The sequence below is a fragment of the Molossus molossus genome, unplaced genomic scaffold (genome assembly GCF_014108415.1).
Source record: "Molossus molossus isolate mMolMol1 unplaced genomic scaffold, mMolMol1.p scaffold_m16_p_18, whole genome shotgun sequence".
NCBI classification, from domain to species: domain Eukaryota; kingdom Metazoa; phylum Chordata; class Mammalia; order Chiroptera; family Molossidae; genus Molossus; species Molossus molossus.
In genome coordinates, this window is record NW_023425353.1 from 62,926,684 (window position 1) to 62,950,833 (window position 24,150).

The window sequence follows — 24,150 nt, forward strand, 5'->3', positions numbered from 1 at the left end:
ACCCAGTTGGTGAGGCATCCCAGGGCAAGAGAGGCACCACTCACCAGGCTTGTGCTTGATGTTGGCCTTGGACCCACACTTGGAGGAGACCTTCGAGATGTCCACCTTCTTGTTCTGAATCTGAACCTGAGAAGAAAATAACAAAAATATTGCCTCAGAGGGAGAATACTGTCAAGGCCAAAACCACACTCCCTTTATAATCCTCTTAACAAAGTTCACGTTTGTTCTCTCCCTCTGTAAGCCCCTTAGTGTGTTCAAGGTCAGGGCCACTTCCCAAAGTGCTTAAAAGAGCCCTGATCCCTCCTGGCCTCTGTGCAGCTTCTGACCCCTCTTCAGCCAGACCAAGCCAATGCTTCTATACACACGCAGGCCCGTCCGTCCCTGTCCTTAGCCCTGCAGCCACCAGACAGCTTTTCTCCCATTTTTCTCTCCTAAATTCAACTCTCCTAAAATGCCCCTTCTGTTCTTCCCCAAATCTTACCCACCGACTCCCTGCCCAGAGATAAAATGAAATAACGTTCTGGCATATTTCCTTCCAGTTTTTTCAACGAATTTCCCCCTCAGGACGGAAAGCACAGATATCTATCTATCCACCTATAGATATACTATTAGGTCAGACAGCCAACAGACTCTGATCATTACCTTCCGTGCGGGAGCCTTAGAAAAACATCCTGGTACCAAGCCTGATTGCATGTCTTTAAATGAGGAAAGAACATTTCTAGACAGGAGTTCCCACTAGGTTCCTAGGTGGGATCCGGGGTTCCTGAAGGCCCGGCCTCCCACCACCCTCCCCCTCACGCGGCGGCCCTGAGCCCCGGCAGCGCCGTCCGTCGCGGCTTCTGTGGGCTTCCACCACAACGCCATTACACGGCTCCCTTGCAGGACCTTGCCTTCCTTTCTCCAGTGTCAAGAAACACGGTCTCGACTGTGTCAAGAGGACAGACTGGGGTCCGTCGTATGTCTGTATTCCCACCCACAGGCCAGGGCTGGCAGAGTGCGTCTCCCAGTTCGGCTGGCCTGGGCCATCCTCTTCCTGTAAATCCTTTCACATCATTTCATTTTAGCTTAAGGGAGAAGGCCTTTTAGCGTTCTGAGACCATCTCTAATCACTTTCTTCCCATCCACCCTGCTCACTTCATACTGTGCACACAGAAGTGAATTTCGAAGTATGGAAGAACCTTCACCTTGGCCATCTGAGTGCCGGTGGAAGGCTGACTGTCCTGGGCCGCCCTCACTCTTGCTTCTAAACTCTGCTCATGCTGTTCCCTAGCCCAGCAAGCCCACTGCATTCTCCTCTCTTCCTTCCACGCACAGCTCAAAGGCCACCTTCTCCAAAGCCTTCCCTGGCCCTAGCTTAACTCCACCTCTTCTTCACATTACCTCTGGGACTCGGACATCAGCAACCACTGGACATCAAACTTCATGCAGTCAACAACCGCGTACAGAGTACCTGCTACCATCCAACAGCCTCCGCTGTCTCGTCTTTGCAACAAGGCTGCACTTCTCCCTAAGCAGGGCCACTGGGAAGTGTTCTTTCCCAGCCAAAGATGTGGCAGCTGCTTATAACAAGCTCGTCTGCCCTGGCTGGTTTGGCTCAGCGGTAGGGCATTGGCCTACAGACTGGTGAGTCTCGGGTTCGGTTCCAGTCAAGGGCACGTACCTTGGCTGCAGTGCAGTCCCGGCCCTGGTTGGGGTCTTGCAGGAGGCAACCAGTCGATGTGTCTCTCTCACATTGGTGTTTCTCTCTCTCTCTCTCTCTCTCTACTCCTCCCTTTCACTCTATTGGAAAATAAATGGAAAAATGTCCTCAGTGAGGATTTAAAAAAAAAAGCAAAGAACAAGCTCATCTTGCCCTGTCCCCCAGACTGCCCGTGAAGAGTTAACAGGTTAGTTGCCAGGGCCAGGCGCTCACCCAGGTGGAGCCCACACCTTCCCTGGCAGGGTTCTGCCCTCAAAGCCTCTGCTTCTTTACCTCTGGCTTCGTCCTCAGTTAAATAGTTAATGAGGGAAAGTTTCGCTTCACAGATGTATTTCAGCCTATAAATGTAGGAGAAATGCACCCCTACTGAACTCGTGGGTCTAGGTGCTGGGCATCAACAGTTGATAGCATCACAAGAGAGAAATAACCAGAAGAATGAGACAATAGCTTCCTGGTAGAAATACCACCCTACCTATAAATGTCTCGGGAAAATGTGGTGGAAAAAAAATCAAGCCTGAATCAATATTAAAAAATGGCAGGATAAAGGAATATGTTAAATGGGGATATAATCAGAAGAATCCAGACTCTAGGACAAACCAGTTGGTTTCCTCATGAACAACATTACCACAAAAAACAGAACTGGACAAATTGTAGAGCAAAGGAAACCTCAGATTTAGAGACAAGAGACACATCCAACACAATCACAATTTATGGACTGTCCTGTATCCTGATTCAAATAAGCAAATCTGTACCACGTGTTTGTGGGATCTTTAATATATACACATGTTGTGCATGAAAAGTTCTTATCTGAAGGTATACACTGGAGTATTAGCAGATGAACACTTTAGCTAAGACTGGCTCCAAAATAATCAGGGTGGGCACATGGGATAAGATTGGCCACAAATAAATCAAGCTGGGTAAAAGGAACATCCAGCCCATTTCACTATTTTTTTCAACTTTTGTATATGTTTGAAAATTTCTATAATGAAAAGTTTTTGAAAGCCTCACTGCCTCTGAGCCCAGCTCTGCTTCCTCAGGCCAGGACGTGGCGGCTCCACCACCGCCCTGGCCTCCCCTGGCTCCTCACCTCCCCACATGACACGCTCCAGCTTCAGGGAGCCACGTGCTCCTTCGCTGGCCTAGGGCATGCGTTTCTCATGCGCCGAGGGCTGGCCCGCAGGTCCCCTCCCCAGTGGAGCGGGACAGCCAGCAGAAACCACGCCCCTCTCTTGCTCATCTTGGGGCACAACCAAGCCCGCATCCCCTGTACTGGCTATAGCTGTGTTCACACAAGTCGCCACTGGTGTGTGACACCCGGGGCTTAGTGTAGATATCTGTGCTACTGAAGTGACCCTGCCAATAGGTATGCAGACCTATTATATAGACATATCCCCCTCGTGACAGTGAAATGGAATTAAAAATGCTGCAGAATTTAAAGTTGGGATCAGCCATGAAAGTAGCTGCTGGTTCCCTCCCAACATTCTCCTGACTCTCGACCAGGGGTGTGTCTACGTGGGGACATAGTGAAGCACTGAGCAGGACCCTGCTCCCAGCCCTCCCCGGCAGGAATCCAAGATCTGCACGGGGAGGGCTGGGGTGGGCTGGGGTGGGCGATGGGCTCAGACAGCAGGGTGTTACGTCTGCCCGAGCTGCATGCTTACTTGATGGCTTTACAGAGGGGCTGAGGGAGGAGCAAGAGCACACCGCCCAGATGTTTGTCCTCGTGGTCCCACCTGGAAACAGTGCTCACCGGTGGGGTCTGAACACCCTGCTCTTTGCAGAAGTCTCCTGGAATGGGAGTGCTTTAAAAAAGCGCATTCCGCCCTGGCCGGTTTGGCTCAGCGGTTAGAGCATCAGCCCGCGGTCCGAGACAGTCCCAAGTTCAGTTCCCACTAAGGGCACGTACCTCGGTTGCAGTTTGTCCCCGGCCCAGGCTGGGGTCGTGTGGGTGGCAACCACTCGATGTGTCTCTCTCACATCGATGTTTCTCTCTCCCTTGCTCTCTCCCTCTCACTCTATAAATGCAATAAGAGTCCTCAGGTGAGGATTAAAAAAAAACAAAAAAAGTACGTTCCCCCACAGGAAAGGCTTGCTGATGTCACTTGTTGGCAGCGTGAAGACCATAGTAGGTGACAGATAAGTAATGATTCTTTTCTGAACTCTTACATTCTTTTGTGAACACACATAAAAGCATTTGTGTTATACACACACAAGCACCCCCAGTCCCCTCCAAATCCCTGTTCGCCTTCTATTGTTTTGTTTTTGTTTATGCTCAACTGAGGATATTTTTCCATTGACTTTTAGACAGAGTAGAAGGGAGGGACAGAGGGAGGAAGGGAGGGAGAGGGAGAGAGAGAGAGAGGAACTTTGATATGAGAGAGACACATCGATTGGTTGCCTCCCACATGACCCCAACCAGGGCCAGGGATCGAACCTGCAACCCAGGTACAAGCCCTTGACTGGGAATCAAACCCATGACCCTTTGGTCTACAGGCTGACACTCTAACTGCTGAGCCAAACCAGCCTGGGCTCACCTCTGTTTTTATCAGGCTAAGAGCCTGACAGGAAAAGTGAGGGCCAGTACCTACCGGGTACCCACAAGGGAATCTGTAACAGACACTGCCTTGAAGCATCACCCCCTTCAGCTGATCCCACACCAGGCTAGCTAATGTCTGGCCACTACTGTGCTGGCCAAAATACCCCACCTGAAGGCAAAGCCACAGTCCCTGCCCATGCCAGAGGAGCCACTTGTGGGAGACAGCCGGGAAGGAGATGCGGTAAGAGGGGCTATGTGGGGCAAGAAAGGGGTGCACTATGGCTGCATTCCTCACAACAGAACTGTAGGTGAGGGGTGTCTGTAGTCCATAGGCAGGGTGACATGACCACCAAGGGGGCAGGGGGTACACAGACTGAAAACAGAAAGGGTAAACAGAGCAGGACTCAGTTTAGTTCCAGACAGCATGAAGGAGGAATGGATGAACCCAGAGAGAGCGAGGCAGGATGGCTCTCTTTCTGGTGTTGGGACGGAGGCAGGTGGAGGAGGGGTGAGGGTAGGGGCTGCCCACGAAGGGCTGCAGAGTCCCAGTGGCCTGCGCACTGTCACAGGGACACATGGCAAACACACAGGGTGTTCTTTAAAAACTTATTGACAATGACACTTGGTCCTCTCTCTCCCTAGACCAGGACCTCCTAGTGAGCTGGAGTCACCACTGTCCCCAACACAGATCTTAGGCTGGCACAGAAGAGCAGCATGATAGAAAGGATGTCTAGCTGGAACAGGGAAAGGGACAGAAAAGAAGGGAAAGGGGAATAAAAAAGGAAAGAACTGCTGGCCAGCTTGGCTTAGCGATTAGAGCGTCGGCCTGCGAACCAAAGAGTTGCAGGTTTGATTCTGGTCAAGGGCTCGTAGCTGGGTTGCAGTTCGTCCCTGGCCCTGGTCAGGGTTGTATGGGAGGCAACCAATCGATGTGGCTCTCTTACATTGATGCTTCTCTCTCTCCCCCATTCCCACCCTGTCTGAAAATAAACAAAAAAATATATCTTCGGATGAGAATTAAAAAAAAAAAAAAAGGAAGAACTAGTACAGGAAAAAAATGAGGAAGAGAGAGTAGAAAGAGAAGAAAGTTGGGAAAGAAAAGGAGAAAGAACAGAAGAGGGAGAGCAGGAGAGTAAGAAAGAAGGGAAAAGCGGGAGGAGCAGGAGGAAATGTGTATTAACTCCCTGATTCCACAAGGATTCAAGGATGGGTGTGGGTTTGGGAGAATCGGGACCTCCGCCAGGCTCCTGGGGAGCACAGAGAGAGGCGTGTATTTCCAGGAGCAGACTTCAAGACAGGTGACAGGCCCACTGCTGACCAGCGCCCTCGAACCAGGTCTGACACAGCTGGAGGACAAGCTAGTCCCCGCCCCTCCCCAGAGCGGACAAGATGCTGAGTGCACAGCACTGGGGACGTGCACAACCCCGCAGCCTCACTGCACTAGGCCACGTCCTGCGGAGCGCCTGGGCCCGGCTGCTGCAGCCCTGTCGGTGTGGGCAGGTGGCCCCCTTCCCAGTGTGCCCCACGGTGGACTAGGCCTCAGATCCAGGGGTCCAGAGCTGATACTTACATTACCACCTCCAGGGACATGCTTAATATTGTCCTTGGAACCACACTTGGACTGAACATGGCTGTAGTTCAATTTTTTGGAGACTATCTGGACCTGGAGTGTTAGAGAACAGAAAACAACACAAAGGGAGAGGGCTGGTTAGAACTGACACAGGGCGGCAGTGAGTCCACATGTGAACACGATGACCAACAAAGAGTGTCGCTGAAACTGCCCCCACCTTCAGCAGAGCAGCTGTGGAAAGCACAGAGAAAAGACTTTGAAGGAGCAGGAAAGGGGTGAAAACGAACAAACACCACGAGGACAGAAGCAGATGCGGTACGAGTACTACGTGGTAGTCATCGCTGCTCTTTGGGGGCTGGCTGTGGTTTACAAGGCGAACAGCAGCCAGGCCCAGGTGTCCCCTCCAGCATGGCATGGATGCCTCCTGCCTGCTCTCTCCCTAAGATTTGGGGTGGCAGTATCCCATGGCTCATCCAGGCCAGTCCTCACTCAAGGGTGGCACTTCCCTTCAACCTGAAGCCTGCACCCAGACCCACTCTGGGAGGCGAAGGCTGCTGGGAGAGGCCCTGGGCAGCTGGCTCTCCAGGCACAGATCTGATATTAACGGCAAGGAAAGGATATACTCAGCTGTAAACACAGACCGTTAAGTCACTGGACCCGCTGTGCACAGTCCTGGACACCAGGGGGAGCGCAGGCTGCAGGCTGCAGTCTCAGCAGCCTCCACACATAGCCCATTTGTCTCAGGGCTCCAGAAAGCACAGCACAATTGACGTTTAGGTGGAGACTCAAGGCTAAAATGCCATCTTCAATCTTCCAGATGCCCAATCCTGTACCCTGGGAGTTTTGTGTGCAGAACAGACAGGCAGGGTTGCAATGATGCGCGATCCAGGGGCACAGCACATGGTACTCCTCTGGAATGTAGCCACACAAAGGCCCAGGCTCTAAGGGCTGAAACAGAATTCTTCTGGAGCCTTCTCAAGAAGGAACAGTTGCCAGCTTCCTTCCTTCCTCCCCTTCAGAGTCCTATGCAAATGACGCAGCTCCCAAATTGAAGAGTTCTCCATAGAGAATTCACCCTGAGAAAGTCTAACCTAAATACCTCACCATTTCTTGCCTCCTTTACAAAACACTTCCTAATAAACCCTGGTCTGAGCCAGAGACTGCAGGACCTCGAGGAGTTACCCAGGAGCCAACATGCAATCTTCACCTCGTTGACTGCACAAGTGCCTTGGGCTGAGAGCCATCCTGGTTCTCAAAGACTGGAGCTCAGGCCTCCCTGGCATCCCTTGGCCCACAGCATGGGAGGGTGTGGTTCTCAGGTGAGGGCAAAGGGAAAGAACCTATAAGGTCAGTTTACCTCGGCCCTCTAGCTGGGTGGGTTTCCATTGCAATGAGCATCCCAACTTTCTGTTAAGAGGTAACTTGGGGCGCCAGGACAAATGAAGCCATCCCCATACCCAGCAGTGTTATGAGAGGAGCTTCTAGTTAAACTTAAAGCACAAGGTTTCCAGGGTTCCAGAAGGTTACCAGTGCCAGGTGTTCCTGAGGAAGAACATGGGTGCTCTGAGCGTGCGTGTATGTGCACGCATATGTGTGCACAGTGGGTGGGTTTCAGATCCAGGTCAGTGTGTGAAGGAAGTGACTGCAAGTTCTGGATCCATTTAATCCAGCTGAATAAATAGTCCCCAGAGGACTAATGGGCTCCCAACTGTTAACTTTTAGGGCTGATACAAAAAATTTCTGATGGCAGAATCATCAAACACCGAGGAAGGCACACGGAGAAGAGAAGAAACGAGTTTAAGGACAGGAAAAAAGTGCAGCAGGAGGGAGTGTCTCAGGCTGGAGAAACAGTTTCCACCTTTACCTTCCAGAGGTAACCTAAGTGAAACTCACTTTCCCAGCAGGCGGTCTCTGTGCACTTGCACCTGGGCCAGCTGTTTTAGTGACCGCATTAAGTTCAGGTTTTCGAGCTGCAGCAGCTGCCTCTGTTTTTTCCTCTACTTTGGCCTAGATGGAGATAAAGGGAGGGCAAATTTCAAACCAAGAGGACGAGAGCCCAAATGCCAGGAGGGAAAGACGGCTGGGGACTCGAATCCAGGCCAGGCCACCAGGCAGAAGCAGGTCACCCTTGCTCCTGGGGAAAAACACCCATTTCCCAGGGAAGACCAAGCCAGAGGGAGGAGCTACAGACCAAAGCTTGAGCCCTGAGAAAGAGGACAGAGGGTATTCACAGAGAAAAGGTAGGAAGGAGGGCCCAATTAGCGATTCTGCTCTGAGTGTGGGTTGTGGTTATTGTTTTCCAATCACAATGTCCTCCCACTCATATATTCTACAAGCCCCAAGCAAATAGCCATGGTCACAGGGAGCCACTACTGAATCTGTGAGAGTCTCACCCTTCAGGTAGTGGGAATAGAAAATAACAATCATCAGACTGAGTTACTCAACACCCCAAGACCTCCTGCACCATGAAAGCCTAAAAAGTGCACAGAATGGGGAGACGGGCCAGTTGCACCCCGAGGCCTGGCTAGGTACGCCAGAACCATGGTCTCAGGCCCTCACCCCAGACCAATCCTGTTTGCCACCAGTGTCTTCCAACTGTATCAGGCAGGATTCTGCCTCATTCTGGACCTTTAAATTTTTAACAGCTCTGGATTGAAGCCATTTTAGTATCCTGCCGAGTGGGTGGTGGTGGTGAAGAGCTAGAGGTGACGTAGGAGATGACAAAGTTACTGCTACGGGGACTGGACTGGACTTTTGCCACCACCTTTTTCACATACCAAGTCCCCATAGTTGCTAACAGTTAAATAATTCCAGGATGGATGCAAACAGGAAGGCCCACCAGGCTTTCTCCATCTACAGCAGTCTTTCGTTTAGGGCAGCAACAGGCCACCAGGACACCCTCATCCTCTTCTCACACAGACTCTCAATGCACCTGCCTCTCCTGTCGCTCACAGTGCAGGAGTGAGAACCATGACAGACCAGGTTTATGTCCACTGTTTTTTCCCCTTCATAGTCCCAGAGGTCTCTTCTGTTCATTTTGTAAAGTATAAGAACCCTTTTGCCTCCAAACAAAAATATAAGTCTAAACTCCAAAATACAGAACAGGAGCCCCACTGACTCCAGTGAGAAGGAAAGGCCCAGAGCTTGGCCCACCCCTTCCCAGCCGCCAGGTCCACTTCCTGACTGCCTCTCTCTGGTGCCCCCAGGGTCGATGTGAGGACATGCTTCGGGAACAGTGATTGGACGTGGCAGGAAAAGAAGCAGGGGCCAGCATGCAGAGGACCCCAAGGTCCCTGGACCCACCCGGCCTCCTCCAGGCTGATGCTTGATGTTTTCCGTGGAGCCAACCTTGGCGCGGACATTCTTCAGATCAGGGGTGGAAGCATTGGTAGCAGGGCGGCTCAGCCTGGGGGCAGAGGAGCTGGGCCTGACTGACGTGGGCTTCTTGTCCATGGCAAGAGTCCCGGAGGGCCGGGGAGGTGTGGGTATGGTCTTGACTCGACTGGGAGCCACCCCTGCCGGAGGAGCTACCCCAGGGACAGTGGTATTTTTCTTCACGGTACTGCTGGAGGTGCTCTTTGATCGACTCAAGTCAGCTGCAAAGGCAGGAGTGAGAGACAATCAGCGTTCAGGGGGAGAGAGCATATGGGAGCCTTAAAGCCATGGAAGAGGTGGGGGTTTAAGTTAGGGTTCCACAGTGTGGGGGATGGGGTATTACCTGGTACAGACTTTGTAACCGTCTTCTTGACCTCTGCAGGTTTTCCCTCAGTCTTGATGCCTGCACAAAAATACACCTTTTATTTATTTATTTATTTATTTATTTATTTATTTATTTCCTCACCTGAGGACATTTCTCCATTTTTTGTTCAGATAGAGTGGGAATGAGAGAGAGAGAAACATCGACGTGAAAGGGACACATCGAGTGGCTGCCACCCACACGACCAAACCAGGGCCGGGGACAAACTGCAACCGATGTACGTGCCCTTAGCGGGAACTGAACCCGGGTCTCTCTGGACCGCAGGCCGACGCTCCAACCACTGAGCCAAACCGGCCAGGGCCAGAAATACACTTTTTAATATAACCTTTAACAAACTGACCTATTGAATGGTTTATCGAATGCTGAGATTCATTCATTCATTCAGCAACTACTGAATGTGCCCTCTGAGCTAAGGGCTGTGCTGGTCTCTGGGGATAAAGCAGTACATTAGGCAGCCACATAAGACCAGGCCCTATGCAGGGCACAAGGCCAAGCATTGCGTCTTCTTTTCCAGTCTTGACAATGCTTTCCCCATGGCCTTAGAGATGGGTGATCAAGACACGCCTATGGAAGTGAATGGCCTATTATCGTGTAAGCCTGTGAACGACAATGTTCTGGATGCTGTGGAGACACTAAGAAAGGAATAATAAATTCTACCTAGAATTCATGACAGTCTCCTTCATTCAAGGCTTTTCTGAATATACCCTACCTGCTAACCTCACATGGAGACCAAGGCTGCCACTTACCAACATTAAGGACTGATGCACAAGCCGATCTTCACAACTTTATGTGATGCTGGCTGGAGCTAGGTCTAGGGCAAAGTCAAGTCTCCACTGGTTCCCAGGGGGACAAGGGTGACAGTACTCACCAGCAGGCCTCTTGGACAAGGGGATAGGGGTGCTCCTACTGCTTGACCCAGCTGGGGCGACAGAGGCAGCTGCGGTGGCTTTTGGAACAGTTTGGGTGCTCTTGGAGCCAGGCCTGAAGGCTGGGGCAGAAGCTGGCTTGGATGGCGTGGTCTTCCTCTCAGGAATCTTTGCCTCTGCAACAAGCTTATAACAGGAAAGTGGCAATAAGAACTGCGGGTCAGCAATAGCCCCAGAAAGTCAGGCCAAAAGACTTCCACAGATGCACACACCAGAAAACAGGTACTGCAGGTCTGGCAGCTACTAATAGGAAACTATATATCCTCCAAAGAACACAAGAAACTGGCCCTGTAGGATATTGTGTGATTTGGAGTCAGGAAACAGTGAGCCAAACAACCTCAAGCCAACCTGAACTAATAAGAATGAATGGCCCTGAAAAGCACACCTCACCACACGTGTGCCTCAGGCTCTACTGCACTAAATATTGATGTATTTAGTGTATTACATACTTCACCAAAGATGAACAAATACATAAACAGAACAAAAATTTTAAATGATGTCCAATCAAATTCTTTTGGCTTAGATGTACCTGGCGGGTGTTGAACTGGCTAGAGCTACAGACAGAAAGAGCACTGGCTCGATCAAGCAGGTCCATGCCTGAGCTCCACCTCAATCTTGCCCCCAGCTGAGTGTGTTCTTGGGCAGATCACTGAGCCACTCTGGTCTTTAGTTCCTCATCTGCCTAAAGGAGGATAGAACAGAGGAGCTCTAAGGCAGCTTTGATAACATGTAATGTTAGGGACAAGAGGATGAGAAGTCTCAGAGCCCAGAGACCATGAGGGCAGGCGGAGTGTGCAGGCCTGACCAACAGAGAGAATGAGAAGCACAGATGTCAGAGCTATGACGGAAAGCAAAGAGAAGTTGCTCAAGCATAGATGCATCTGGGTCACTGTTCCATGGAGCCTGGGCATGTTGTCACTAGCAAAGAAGCGAAGGAATCAATTTAGCCTGGATTCTAAGGAACAGGGGATGAACACACTATTTTGAAAAGCAAATGTACCATGTTATTCAAAGAGAGTAAGCCAAACCACAGATACAGTGGATTCAGATCTTTCTTTAGCTCCAAGAGAAATGGCCACTTAGAGGGCAATATGTTGGCGGAGACAAACAGGATTTGCATAAATGGAAAATCAGCTAAGGAGGTGTGCAGAAATTCAGAGCTGGCATCCAATTAAATAAAATATAATCCTGCAAATGCAGGGTAATGTCCATTTCTACAAAGGAAGTTCCTAAGTATACATGAAGAAACCGAAGGTTGGAATCAGAAGAATTGGTTCAGCTACCAACTCTGTAGCTGCAGAGGGACTCCCTCTCTGTTTGCTCTAAGAATTTTGGGACAAACCAGATGCTCCCTGAGGTCTCCTTCAAATTATCCATACTATGACTATAATTCAAAAAATCCAGTGGGTCTTAATATTTTACTAGTAACAATAATAACAATACAAGAAGTTAGAAAAAAGGTAACAGAGAGACAGAATTCTCCAAAGGATGTGACATTCTTTAATGTCTGGCTCTTGGCCTCAGCAAACTGCAGAGCCAGCCTGCTCTCCTAACTGGAGTTGCTCTGTTTTGCAATGTATATTTTTCTCCTTTGTAGATTCATAGATCTACATATTTTCTAATACATTTTCTCCCCTTTGTTTGCTTCTAGAAATCTATCAGAATAAGGATAAAAAAATAAAAATAAATTTCATTAGACTTTAGTTTTTATCAATCTCAAAATGTTTCCATCTGTTTTCTAATCTAAAAGGCAAAGAATAGTAATAATTGTCACAAAGGTCATCTCTTCAGGCTAGCTGTAACTTGAATGCTGTTTAAGAACTGGATGGCTTGCTCAGCCGGTGCGGCTCAGTGGACAAAGCATCATCCCATGGACTGAGAGGTCCCAGTTCAATTCCCAGTCAGGGCACATGCTGGGGTTTCAGGCTTGATCCCCAATGGGGGTATGCGGGAGGCAGCCGATCGGTCTCTCTCTCTCTCTCTCTCAAAAATCAATAAAAATATACTTAAAAACAAACAAACAAACAAATAAATAAATAACTGGATGGCTTGCCCTGGCCGGTTTGGCTCAGCAGTTTAAAAAAAAAGAGCGTTGGCCCATGGACCAAAGAGTCGCAGGTTTGATTCTGGTCAAGGGCATATGCCTCAGTTGCGGTTCGGTCAGGGGTGTGTGGGAAGCAACCAATTGATGTGATAGGATTTCTCATTTTGGCCAGGATTCCAACCTAGATTATAATTCTGAGGTTCCACCAGTTTTCTTTTCTTTTTTATCCTCACTCGAGGACATTTTTGCATTTATCTGCAGATAGAACAGGAGGGAGAGAGGGGGGAAGAGAGAGAGAAACATCGATGTATGAGAGACATATCGAGTGGTTGCAACCCCCACGACCCTAACTGGGGCCGGGGACAAACTGCAACCGAGGTACATGCCCTTAGTGGGAACCGAACGCAGGACTCTCTGGTCCATAGATGGATGCTCTAACCGCTGAGCCAAACTGGCCAGGGCTCCACCAGCTTTCTTTACAAGATTAGATTAAAACACTTAACAATTTAACATGAAGACTATTTCCCAACATGAATTTAAAGAAGACATCAGGCTGATCTAAAGGCCCTTCTCAAATAAAACAAGATGTTAAGGCAAGCAGACTCCACCCGCCCTCTCCTCATCCCATTGACTCCGTGATGTTAATGCTGTTCCGAATTGACCATTTTCTGGGCAATAATGTGTGGGTGACCTGGAAAACTGAAAAACTTCAGAAGCAGCCCAGTGAAAGGTGGCCAAATGCCAATAGCAAAGTAAGTTATCACATGATGCTAGGACCTGCTGAGACAAGCTGGAAGAACTTACCACAAAAGTAATGAGTCAAATTCACTTTTCTGGGATGATTAAAGAGAAGGACAAAGAAGGGAATTTGATGTAGGAATGACAACAAAAACGAATATCCGATTAGTATGTGGAGAAACGGAAACTGGTTAGCAAGTATTTAAACAGGTGAAGGTAAAAGGTATACGAGGCCTTCAAGTGGTATAGCTGCATCCTGGGCCCCCAAACCGATGATTAAGCCACCTTTGCCTGGCCTCTCCCCAGCCCCACAGCCTGGTTCCATCGTCTGGCAGCAACAGGATCCTATCTACCTGATACTCGGAGGGGAAACCGTTCCCTGCACAGTGCTGGGGTAAGCACTTACCTTGGGTTTCACGTCTTTTGAAGGTGAGATGGAAGGCCTGGCAGTGGTGGCAGCAGGGCGTTTGGGTGGGACAGCTGGTACTGAGCCTGAAGCAAGGCTCATGGGTTTTTTAGTCGACCCACCAAAGGTGGTGGGAGCTGGCTGCTTAGGGAGAGAAGTGGGCTGTGTTTTGGCTTTCGATGTTGAAGTCTTTGCAGGTTGAGTTGTGGCCAAAGGCTTTAAGTTGATTTGTTGTTGTTTTGTTTTGTTTAAAGGCCAACATTAAACACACAGACAAGAATAAAAACAAAATTTAAAAAAAGTATAAATCGCACAATTCAAAGCAAAATTATAAGCAATGAGGAGAGATGCAACTGAAAATTAGCATTCCTTTTTTTCTGAGCTCAGTTAATAGTTGAAAGGCACAAGGATAGAGAAAAAGAAAATTTGGAACTGTTTCTTAATAACAGTGTCACAAATTTCAACAGTTTGACACCTGGCAATTTAAATTCAGTAATAGATTTATTTACTTATTTTTTAGTAATAGCTTTAAACAATTAACTAACTTATGGTGGCTATAATATTATGAAACATTTACCAGCAAATGATTCACATGACCAATTAATTACCTGTACCTCGATGAGGCAACATCACATCCTGTTTTAAGACCACATTTGAACTTTGCAATTAATAGCAGTAAGTGTCTGAAGCTATGATTAGCCTTAAAAAATTGTGTTCCCTTTTATGAATGCAGGTTTTGGAATCTATTTTGAAAGAGTTCTGTAATTCCTTTTGCTGTTGTTGAGAAGCAGGAACAACCTCTACAGAATATTTCTACAGATATTTAAGATGATAGGGTCAAAGACAGCAATATTAATGTTTGAGTTAAGCCATTATGGCAAAATGGGAATAGAAAATATTTTTTAAGCACATCTAAACACCCGAGAAAGGACTAATAACTCAGAAAAAAAGAAATTTCACTCACAACTCAAGCAACAATAGCTGAAGATACCATTTAAAAAATTACAGCGGTAAAAGATAACCCACCATTCTGGCAACTACCTTTGTTTTCTTCTCTGGGCTTGGTGGGAGCTCCTTGTTTGGAGGGGCGGTGATGTCATTTCCGGTCACACTCACAGTAGGTTGTCCTTCTTCTGGCTTGGATATTCCTAAGGTGGGGTAAGTTATGCTAAGCAAATGTTTTTCACACTCATTTCAGAAATGCAAGTCTTAGCAGAGACAGACAACAGTAACTAGCACTTCATTCTCAAAAAAGTCCACAGGGCTGTGCCGCTGAAATGTGGACAAGACTCCCAAGTTCCCCTCATTGTGACGGAGGAGAGTTTTAGATTCCAGAGATTCAGGCAGCCTGTCCCTGTGGAGAAGCAATCTAAGTGGAATTTGCACAAATGATCAAGGGAAGGAAATGGCCCTTCAAGTTTGGTTTCCCTTCCCTGGAGACAGACAGGCAAAGGAGTTCTGTCACCCAACTACTAACTCCCAGAGCACACAGGGGACAAAAACCTCTTCTACTAGAGTTTATCTCTTGAAATAAAGGTTGCAGAGAGATGAGATAAGTGCCAGAAGATCATCCAATGTCCTCCTCTTACTTCCTCTCCCTGTAAAGCACCACTTTATGGAGGATGTGAGATTAACTTGATTGAATTCTAGCAGTGACCCAGATTTCCAACAAGGCCGAGGAGACCCATGAAATCAGACCCAGGGACAGAAATAAAGTCTATTGCCTAAAGCAGCATCACTGCAGGGAAGTTACTTCAGTTTTCAATAGGACTACACCTGAAAGCATTAAAATACCATTACATTTTTAACCCTGGCATAGAAAAAAACGTTCTAATTGGCACAAAATTCAGAAGCCACAAAAGTAATTTTGACTACAGAAAAATGAAAACCTTCAATGTGTCCAGAATAACAAAAAGTCAAAAGGCAAATGATAAATAGGAAAAAAAAATATCTGAACCTCACATCAAAGACAAAGAATGTATTATATAAATTACTCCTATAAATCAGTAATTCCCATAAAAGCCAACAATCCAGTTGGAAAAATGCCCAAAAGAATATGAACACAGTTTACAGAAATAAAAATCACTTTTGAAAATAAGAAAAGATGTTGAATCTTTAAGAAAAATTAAAACTACATAGAGATGCTATTTTTAACCTAACATATGGTCAAAAGTTCTAAAATTTGAAAGTAACTATTGGGGACAATATGAAGACATTACACTGCTGATAAGTATATGAAATGGTACAACTCATATGTAGGACAGTCTCGCAGAATCTAAAATTACAAATGTAGATAAATTCTAATCCAAAAATCCAATATCTAGAAATTTATCTTAAGAGATACATTCACACCCCTGCAAAACAGCAAACATCAAGTCTTTTGTCAGAGCACTATTATTAAAAGCAAAGGCCTAAACAATACAGACATCCGTCCATTAATAGGAAACTTGTTATATCAATGTAATCTCTGAATCTGAAAAAGTAAAGCACCAAAAAATTCTTTCATGACTGATATAGAACAATCACTGAGAAAAAAAGAAAAAGCAAGGCACAGAACAGTATATATAACATAAAACCATTTGTCTAGAAAAGAATGGAAGAAAATACACCTGTGCATGCATTTAAAAAGTCTTTGGAATAATCATGATGAAACAAAATGGTAACTTAATTTTAAGGGGGGGGGGGGCACAAAACTAGGGAGGATAGGAGACTTTAAACATTTTTTGTTTTAAAATAATTATAGGTTCACAGGAAGTTGCAAGAAAATGTACAGGGAGAGCCCTGGCCAGTATGGCTCAGTTGGTTGAGCAATGTCCCATGCACCAAGAGGTAGCTGGTTCGATTCCTGGTCAGGGCATACGCCTGGGTTCTGAGCTCAATTCCAATTAGGGGGCATGCAGGAGGCAGCCAATGGATGCCCCCCCCCCCACTTCCTGTCTCTCTAAAGTCAATAAAAACATATAAAATAAATACAGACACACACACGACAATGTACAGGGAGATCCCATGTACCCTTCAGGCAGCTGTCCCCCAGTGCTGACATCTTGCATAACTACAGTGCATTACCTGATACAACCCACAGAGCTTATTCAGAGTTTTCGTTTTATATGGATTCATTTGTGTGTGCACGCACACACCTGCACATATCTGCAGTTCTATGCAATTTTATCAGTTTCATGTAACCACTACTAACAATCAAGACACGTAACTGTTGCAATACAGGATCCCTCACATTTCCTTTTATAGCCACCCCACCCCACTTCCTAATCCCTAAATTTCTGGCAACTACTAATCTGTTCTCCATCTCTATAATATTATTTCAAGAATATCAGATAAACGGAACACACAGCGTGCTACCTTGTGTGTCTCACTTCCCTCTCTCCTAGCATAATGCCTGTGGGATACATCAGTGATGCATGTAGTACTAGTTAGTTCCTTCTTATTGCTGAGTGGTATTCCATGGTATGACTGTACCACAGTTTAACCAGGCACTTACTGAAGGACATTCTGGTTGTTTCCAGTTGTTGGCTGTTGTGAACAAAGCTACTATAAATATGTAAAGGATTTTGAGTAAAATAGGTTCATTGTTAGTGTATGGAAATGCAATTAATTCTTATATGCTGATAGTGTATCCTGTGGCCTTGCTGAAACACACTTATTAGTTCTAGTTTTTTGAGTGTATTCTTGAAATTTCCTACATAGACAATCATGTCATCTGAAAATAGGCAGACTTATTTCTTCCTTTCTAATCTATATGTTTTTTATTTCCTGTTCTTGGTTTACTGTGCTAACCAGAACTGCCAGTACTACGTTAAATGAGTGGTGAGCATCTTTGCCTTGTTTCTGACCTTCAGGTGAAAGCACCGTCTTTCACTACTAACTATGCTCCCTCTTGTTTGATGAGAGTTGTATCGTGCATGAGTGTTGAATTTTGTTGAATACATTTTCTGTGTTTAAGATTTTTCTTCTTTAGACTGTTGATATGGTGGATTATATTGGTTGTTTTTTTTATTATTGAACCAGCCTTGCATAACTGGAATAAATGCCACTTGGCTTCATACATTGCTTGATGTGGTCTGTTAATACTTTTATTAAAAATTTTTACATCAAAGTTCATGAGGGATATGAGTTTGTAGCTTGTTTTGTACTGTATTTATTTGGGGTATCAGGATAACATGGACCACTTAAAGTATTCCCTCTGATATTTTTATGTGTAAAATTAGTGTTAATTATTCTTTAAATGTATGGTAAAAATTTCCAGTGAAACCATCAAAAGATTTCTAATTAAAAATTAATTTCATTAATGGTTATTCAAGTTATTTATTTCATATTGGTTTGAGTTGTAATTTGTGGTTTTCAAGGAATTGGTTCATTTCTTCTCAGATGCTGAATTTGTGAGTATAAAGGTGCTCCTAGCATTCCCTATTATCATCTTAATGGCTGGACTGGTATCTTCCCTGTTCCTGTTATTGGTGGTTTGTGTCTTCTCTCATTTTATCTTTGTCAGTTTTGTTAAAGGTTTATCAATTGTATTGGTATATATACATCCTCAGCCAAGGACATTTTTGCATTTATCTTCAGATAGAGCTGGAGGGAGAGGGGGGGGAAGAGAGAGAAACATTGATGTGAGAGAGACACATTTAGTGGTTGCCACCCACATGACCCCAACCAGGGCGGGGTACAAACTGCAACCGAGGTATGTGCCCCTAGCAAGAACTGAACCCAGGACTCTCCAGTCTATGGGCCAACGCTCTAACCGCTAAGCCAAACTGGCCAAGGCTGTATTGGTATATTTTTTTAAAAGAACCAACATTTGGTTTAATGAATTTTGTTTTCTTGTCTACAATTTCACTATTTCTATCCATAATTTCCATTTGGTAGTTTTTGTTTGTTTGTTTTTGTTAATCCTCTCTAGAAGAGATTTTTCCATTGATTTTTAGATAGAGTGGAAGCGAGGGAGAGAGAGACAGACAGAGAAACATCAATGTGAGAGAGCCACATGGATTGGTTGTCCCCCGCATGACCCTAACCGGGAAGGGGATTGAACCTGCAACCCAGGTACATGCCCTTGATCGGAAATCAAACCCATAACCCTTTAGTCAGAGGGCCGACTCTCCAATTGCTGAGCCTCACCAGTCAGAGCCATTTGGTACTTTTTTATAACATCTATTTCTTTGGTGAGATTTTCTAGTTTTTCATTTGTTTCAAGAGAATGCATAATAGCTTGTTGAAGGAATTTTACAATAGTGTTTTAAAATCCAGTTTTATACTTTAGCAGGCAATCACATTTAAACTTAGCAAGCAAGTTCTGGTATAGCTTCAACAATTTAGTTTCCGGAGCCCATGCCATATAATTCTGGCCTGCTGTGTTCTTCTAGCTCCAGGAAGCTCTCAGTCAATCCATGCTGCTGCTGCCTACAAGGGCTCAAGGCACCTCCTGGGCCACACGGTTTCACTAGGTGGGGGTTAAGTGATACCAAAAGCATGGAATGCAGAGTTTTTCCTGGCTTATTCTCTGGCTACCCCGTGCTGCCAGGCTTCTTGTTAGATCTCTACTGGTGCTGCTGGGAGTGGGAAGCAACTACTTAGCCTTATGCTGCCAGGGAAGGGTAAAGGGATAAACCTAGCTAAGTCTCTTTCTGCCCTGGGGCAGAGGCCTGAAGACACCAGGCCAACGGGTGCTGCTAGGAGCAGGAAGTACCTAACTTGGTCCACTTCTGCTACCAGGAAGAAGGCTGAAAGACACCAGGCCTATAGGTGCCACTGGTGCTATCACCTGGTAAGGATAGGGAATGAATGGGTCTCCCTGCCAGTGTGGGTGGGTCATACCACAGTGCTGCCAGGGGACCAGGCCTGCACCTGATGCTGGATGTGGAATAAACAACAGGTAGGTTCCTCGTGAGTTCTGCTGACATTGTACCTGCAGGAGGGTTGATCTAACTGCTGTTGCTGAACATGGGCAGGGAAATGGGTTTGTCATTAGGTCTTCTATTGGGCTTCCTTTTTCCTGGACTTTTGGCAAAAAAGAGCAGACTTTTCTTTTTTTTTTTTTTTTATCCTCACCCGAGGACATTTTTCGATATTTTGTTCAGATAGAGTGGGAGGGAGAGAGAGGAAGAGAGAGAGAGAGAGAGAAACATCGACGTGAAAGGGACACATCGAATGGCCGCCACCCGCACGACCTGACCAGGGCCGGGGACAAACTGCAGCCGAAGTACATGCCCTTAGCGGGAACCGAACCCGGGTCTCTGTAGACCGCAGGCCAACCCTCTAACCGCTGAGCCAAACCGGCCAGGGCAAGAGCAGACTTTTCTTTCTTTCTTTTCCCCCTTTTCTCCTTGTCTTTTTTTTTTTTCTCTGCTTGTTGGGTGATTTCAGGTTGTAGGTACTCGCCAGTGCCCAAACTGGTATATATGAATGATTAAAAAGAAAACCAGGGAACTCACTGAACTGTCCCTCCTCAAGTCCTGAGATCCCTACCTAGTCTGCCCACTGCTGTCCACCTTCCAGATTCCTTTTATGATTATCTGTTGAATTATTTTAGAGTATTTAGTTCTGTTTACTTGAAAGGAGCAGGACAAAGTGAATCAATGTCATCTTGTCTTTGTAGGTGGTTTTCTAATGTATTGGATTTTGAACTCTGTGAAGTTTGAAATTATATATATTTTTAGTCAAATGAATTTTGTTGGCTTTAAAAATGTGAAGGAAAAAAACATCATTCAAGGTTGGAATAATGACTGTTCTGTAGCAAGCTGAAAAAATATCTCACCAAATATGTGACTTCCTGTCACCAGCCCTACACTACCATGAACATTTTTCAGTAGACACAAGATTTTCAGTAAACAACACGAACTCTTCATGAAGTCTCGCTGCCTATGACATAAGCATGCTACACCTCAACCTGTACATGTGAATGTCACCCAATGAAAAACACATGATCTACGCACAAGCAGAAATACTGTCTCCCTCCCAGACAGTGCTTCTTGCCACAACGCATGCCCTTTGCCTCAGAGATACATACCAGCCAATTGCTAGGGACCACTACCCAAATATCCCCACAGTTAAAAAAAAAAAGTTTGAAACAGAACTCAACTGCTCCACGAAACTGCTCCCTTCTATTGGATCTTCCCATTACTACCTACTGGGAAACCAAGGGTCTAAATCAGAGTCCAAAACATCTCTCTCTCTCTATCTCACTCACTCACTCACTCACTCACTCACTCACTCACTCACTCACCTTATACATCATCCAGTTTTGATTTCACCTCTGTTATATTTCCTCTATTGTGACCTTGCTATTTCACCTGCGACTACAACCTGAACCTAATGTTCATAACAGGATTTTTTTGCCTCCAATCTTCTGTCTTCTAGTTCATCTTATCTACTGAGAGTAGGTGAGTTGTTTTTTTTTTTCTTCACCTTATTCAATTAAAGGATTAAGTCATTGTAATTGGAGGGTTAGTCCCTGTGAAGACTAATCTGTTTCCAATTCAGGTGAGTCTTTATTTATTGTCATAGGTGGTCACCACAGTGTTTTAAACACAAGAGTAATCCTTAAATATCTTAGGGGGTGCATTTGAATCTTGGGTTCCCAACAACTTTCCAGATTTTCTTCTCTCATTATTTCTTGCCACAATGCATAGGACTCTGCTGTATTTTCTCAACTCACACCCTTCTCCAGAGAAGCCTCCAGATGAATGAAGTGGGCAGGTCAGAATGGCTAAGATTGGTTAATAAGCCTGTGGTACCTAGCACACAGCTGTCTGGACCAAGTTAAGCCAGTAAGATAGATTTAACCACTCTTTCTCTAGAAGAAAGAAAACTTCAGCCAAGCAACCTTGAGTCCCTGAGATATAAGGTAGCATAACGTGAAGCACAGAGTCCCAATCCAATGACCAACAGGTCAACCCATTGTCCTGTGCAGACCAGAGTCATAAAGAAAGCAAAAAGTAAGAGATGGCAAAGAAAAAACAGTTTCCTGAAGGGAAGAGAATGGGGCACATATTTAGGGAGAAGCAGAGGTTCCACAATGGCTGCAGGCTGGCTACATATACTTCCTACAATTGGATTCTTCTACAGCCTATCATTAAATAATTTTTTATAAATTTGAGTTCCTCCAAGTGTGTATCCATCCTTTGCAATCAAATAATTTTTAGAAGAGTGCCCCATAAACCTCATCATTGTTCTTCTAACTGATGGAAGCTGTCTAGGCTTTATACCTTTGTTTCTATCAGTCCTTCTGATAGAGGCTTTCCTCAGCATTGTTAGGCATTCTAGGTTTCCAAGGCCACCTTCTCCAAAGTTTCCACTATTTACAATCCTCTCACCAACACTCCCACCACAACTAGGTCATATATTGCTTGAGGATAAGTACAATTTCCAGTACAGAGATAGTGACTGGCATGTGGTAGGCATGCTGAATAAATTAATTTTTATACAGTTTTATCTATATAGCATCTAGCATAGTCAGCATTCAAACATTTATCAGGTGACTGGATCAGTGGGGTTTGTTAGTCATTTAAAATTTTTTCTATCAGCCCTGGCCGGTTTGGCTCAGTGGTTGGAGTGTTGGCTCATGGACCAAAGACTTGTGGATTCGATTCCGGTCAAGGGCACGTACCTCAGTTGCAGTTCTATCCCCAGCCCTGGTCAGAGTCGTGCAGGAGGCAGCCAGCCAATGTCTGTCTGTCTCTCTCTTTGGCCCTCCCTCCCTCCCTCCCACCCTCCTACTCTATCTGAAAACCAATGGAAAAATATCCTTAAGGATTTAAAAAAAATTTTTTCCCATCAGTATGAACTTCAGTTAGTGTGAACTAGGATGAACTTGTTCTGAAATAAACAAAAACCTTCATGCATTACCACCTAGAAGGTATGTGGCCTTGAAATGGGCACTTGAGGATCAATAAAAAAAGGACACAATCCAATCCACGAGAAGACTGTGTTTCTGCCACAAGCAGAAGCAAGCCATAGAGCAAGGTATCTGCATTCTTGCCATCTTGGAGTCATAAAAAACCATAGGGAACATCCGGAGCTTCACTGTCCATCTCCATTATAAAAAAACCTGTCAGTCTTCAAAGGTCCTGTTCCAATTACCCCTCCCCTAGAAAATATCACATCTAATTTTAAGAAAAAAAGAGTAAACATTTCCATTAAACATGTACCGAGAGATAAATATTAGAAAAACAGTTCCTAGGAAAAGAGGCTATTTTTACAAACAAAACCCATGCATCAAAACCCCATTAACAAGCTTATAAATGAAGGTCCTTTGTGCTCAAACTGAACTCAGAGGAAAAGAAGCTTTTTCAGACCACCAACAATAAGACCCGTGGGGGTGGGGGTGGGGAAGAGAAGGAAGGGCCAGAAGACAGACACAGGAGGCAGCCACAAAGCCGGCAAGGTGCAAGTCTCTCCTCTCTCCTTTCCCTTTCTCCCCACCTGCACACCAAAAGAGAAAACTAGAAGCAAGATTGGGTCAAACATGAGGAACAGGAAAAGAATATTAAATAGCCAGCTTTAAAAGGCTCTTTTTCAGCTTGAACAAAAGTAAAACGTTCTCAAAAGCAAAACGGGAAACAGAGCTTACATCCAGACTGTGCTACTTAATGAGAGGAGGTCAGTGCTGATAAACCCATTGTGAATCTCCACAGTGACAGATTTTCAGCAAGGAAATCAATCAGCTGTGACTGGATGATATAGGGCTCAGGAATCATCTGATCCAAACCAACAGGGAGGGAGCTAAGGGGCGGGAGGATAGGAGTGGGGTGACATGAGGTCAAAGAAGGGGCTCTATTTCTTATGCCCACGGCCCTCTGACCCCACCCGGCCCCCACCCAATGAGCCCACATCCTCAGTCCACACTGTCCTGCCAGCAGACATTCAGGTTGACTCAGCCACATTCACGTTGTTCACTTTCTCGCTTCACTCCTAGCAACCTCCAACGCCAAGGAATTAAGCTTCCCCAGGCAGTAAGTAACAGGCCGCCTAACGCTCCTGCCGGTAATCTGTCACTTTGGTTCCTTCCCTGCTGCCTGCTTGTTCCCCGTGGAGACAAAATTTAGAAACATACCATCACGTGGGGTCTCTTCACACGGGAACGATGGAGAGCTGTGGGTTGCAGTGACCTCGATTTCTTTCTTCCCTGCCAGAGCCGCCTGTCCTGGCTGTTTCTCACCTCCCTGGCAGACTTGGGAACATGAATCTGTGCTGGTTCCACTAACATCTTCTCGTCCTATTTCCTTGCTGCTTACTTCGGGAATCTGCTCCACTTTACACTGGAGATATAGCCCAGCAGCACTCCGTTCCTTCTTCTCAGAGCTGCAGCTGCTGTCCAAGTGGGTTGATTCTTCTGGCTTCTTAGCCACGGGTTCCTCGCAGATGGAAGGAGGGAGCTCTTTGGTGGACAGGATGGGCAGTTCCCCTGGGTTCAATCTGTAGCTAGCTGTCTGCTCCTCGGCCACCGTCAAGGAGCGCCTTA

General features: G+C 46.0%; 1 protein-coding gene across 18 annotated transcripts in view; it reads right to left on the reverse strand.

Moving 5' to 3' along the window:
- The window catches only part of MAP4 (microtubule associated protein 4), a 163,140-nt gene that overhangs the window by 3,710 nt on the left and 135,280 nt on the right, over positions 1-24,150 (reverse strand). For 7 of the 18 annotated variants that reach the window (XM_036266850.1, XM_036266849.1, XM_036266851.1 and 4 more), the window contains 8 exons: positions 14,703-14,824; positions 13,677-13,892; positions 10,431-10,614; positions 9,524-9,583; positions 9,109-9,401; positions 7,699-7,812; positions 5,806-5,898; positions 45-126 (listed from right to left, as the gene is read on the reverse strand). In XM_036266850.1, the coding sequence (XP_036122743.1) occupies positions 45-126; positions 5,806-5,898; positions 7,699-7,812; positions 9,109-9,401; positions 9,524-9,583; positions 10,431-10,614; positions 13,677-13,892; positions 14,703-14,824 (1,164 nt within the window). The remainder of the gene's footprint in view (positions 1-44; positions 127-5,805; positions 5,899-7,698; positions 7,813-9,108; positions 9,402-9,523; positions 9,584-10,430; positions 10,615-13,676; positions 13,893-14,702; positions 14,825-24,150) is intronic. The other 11 variants (XM_036266860.1, XM_036266861.1, XM_036266847.1 and 8 more) reach the window with 5 other exon arrangements.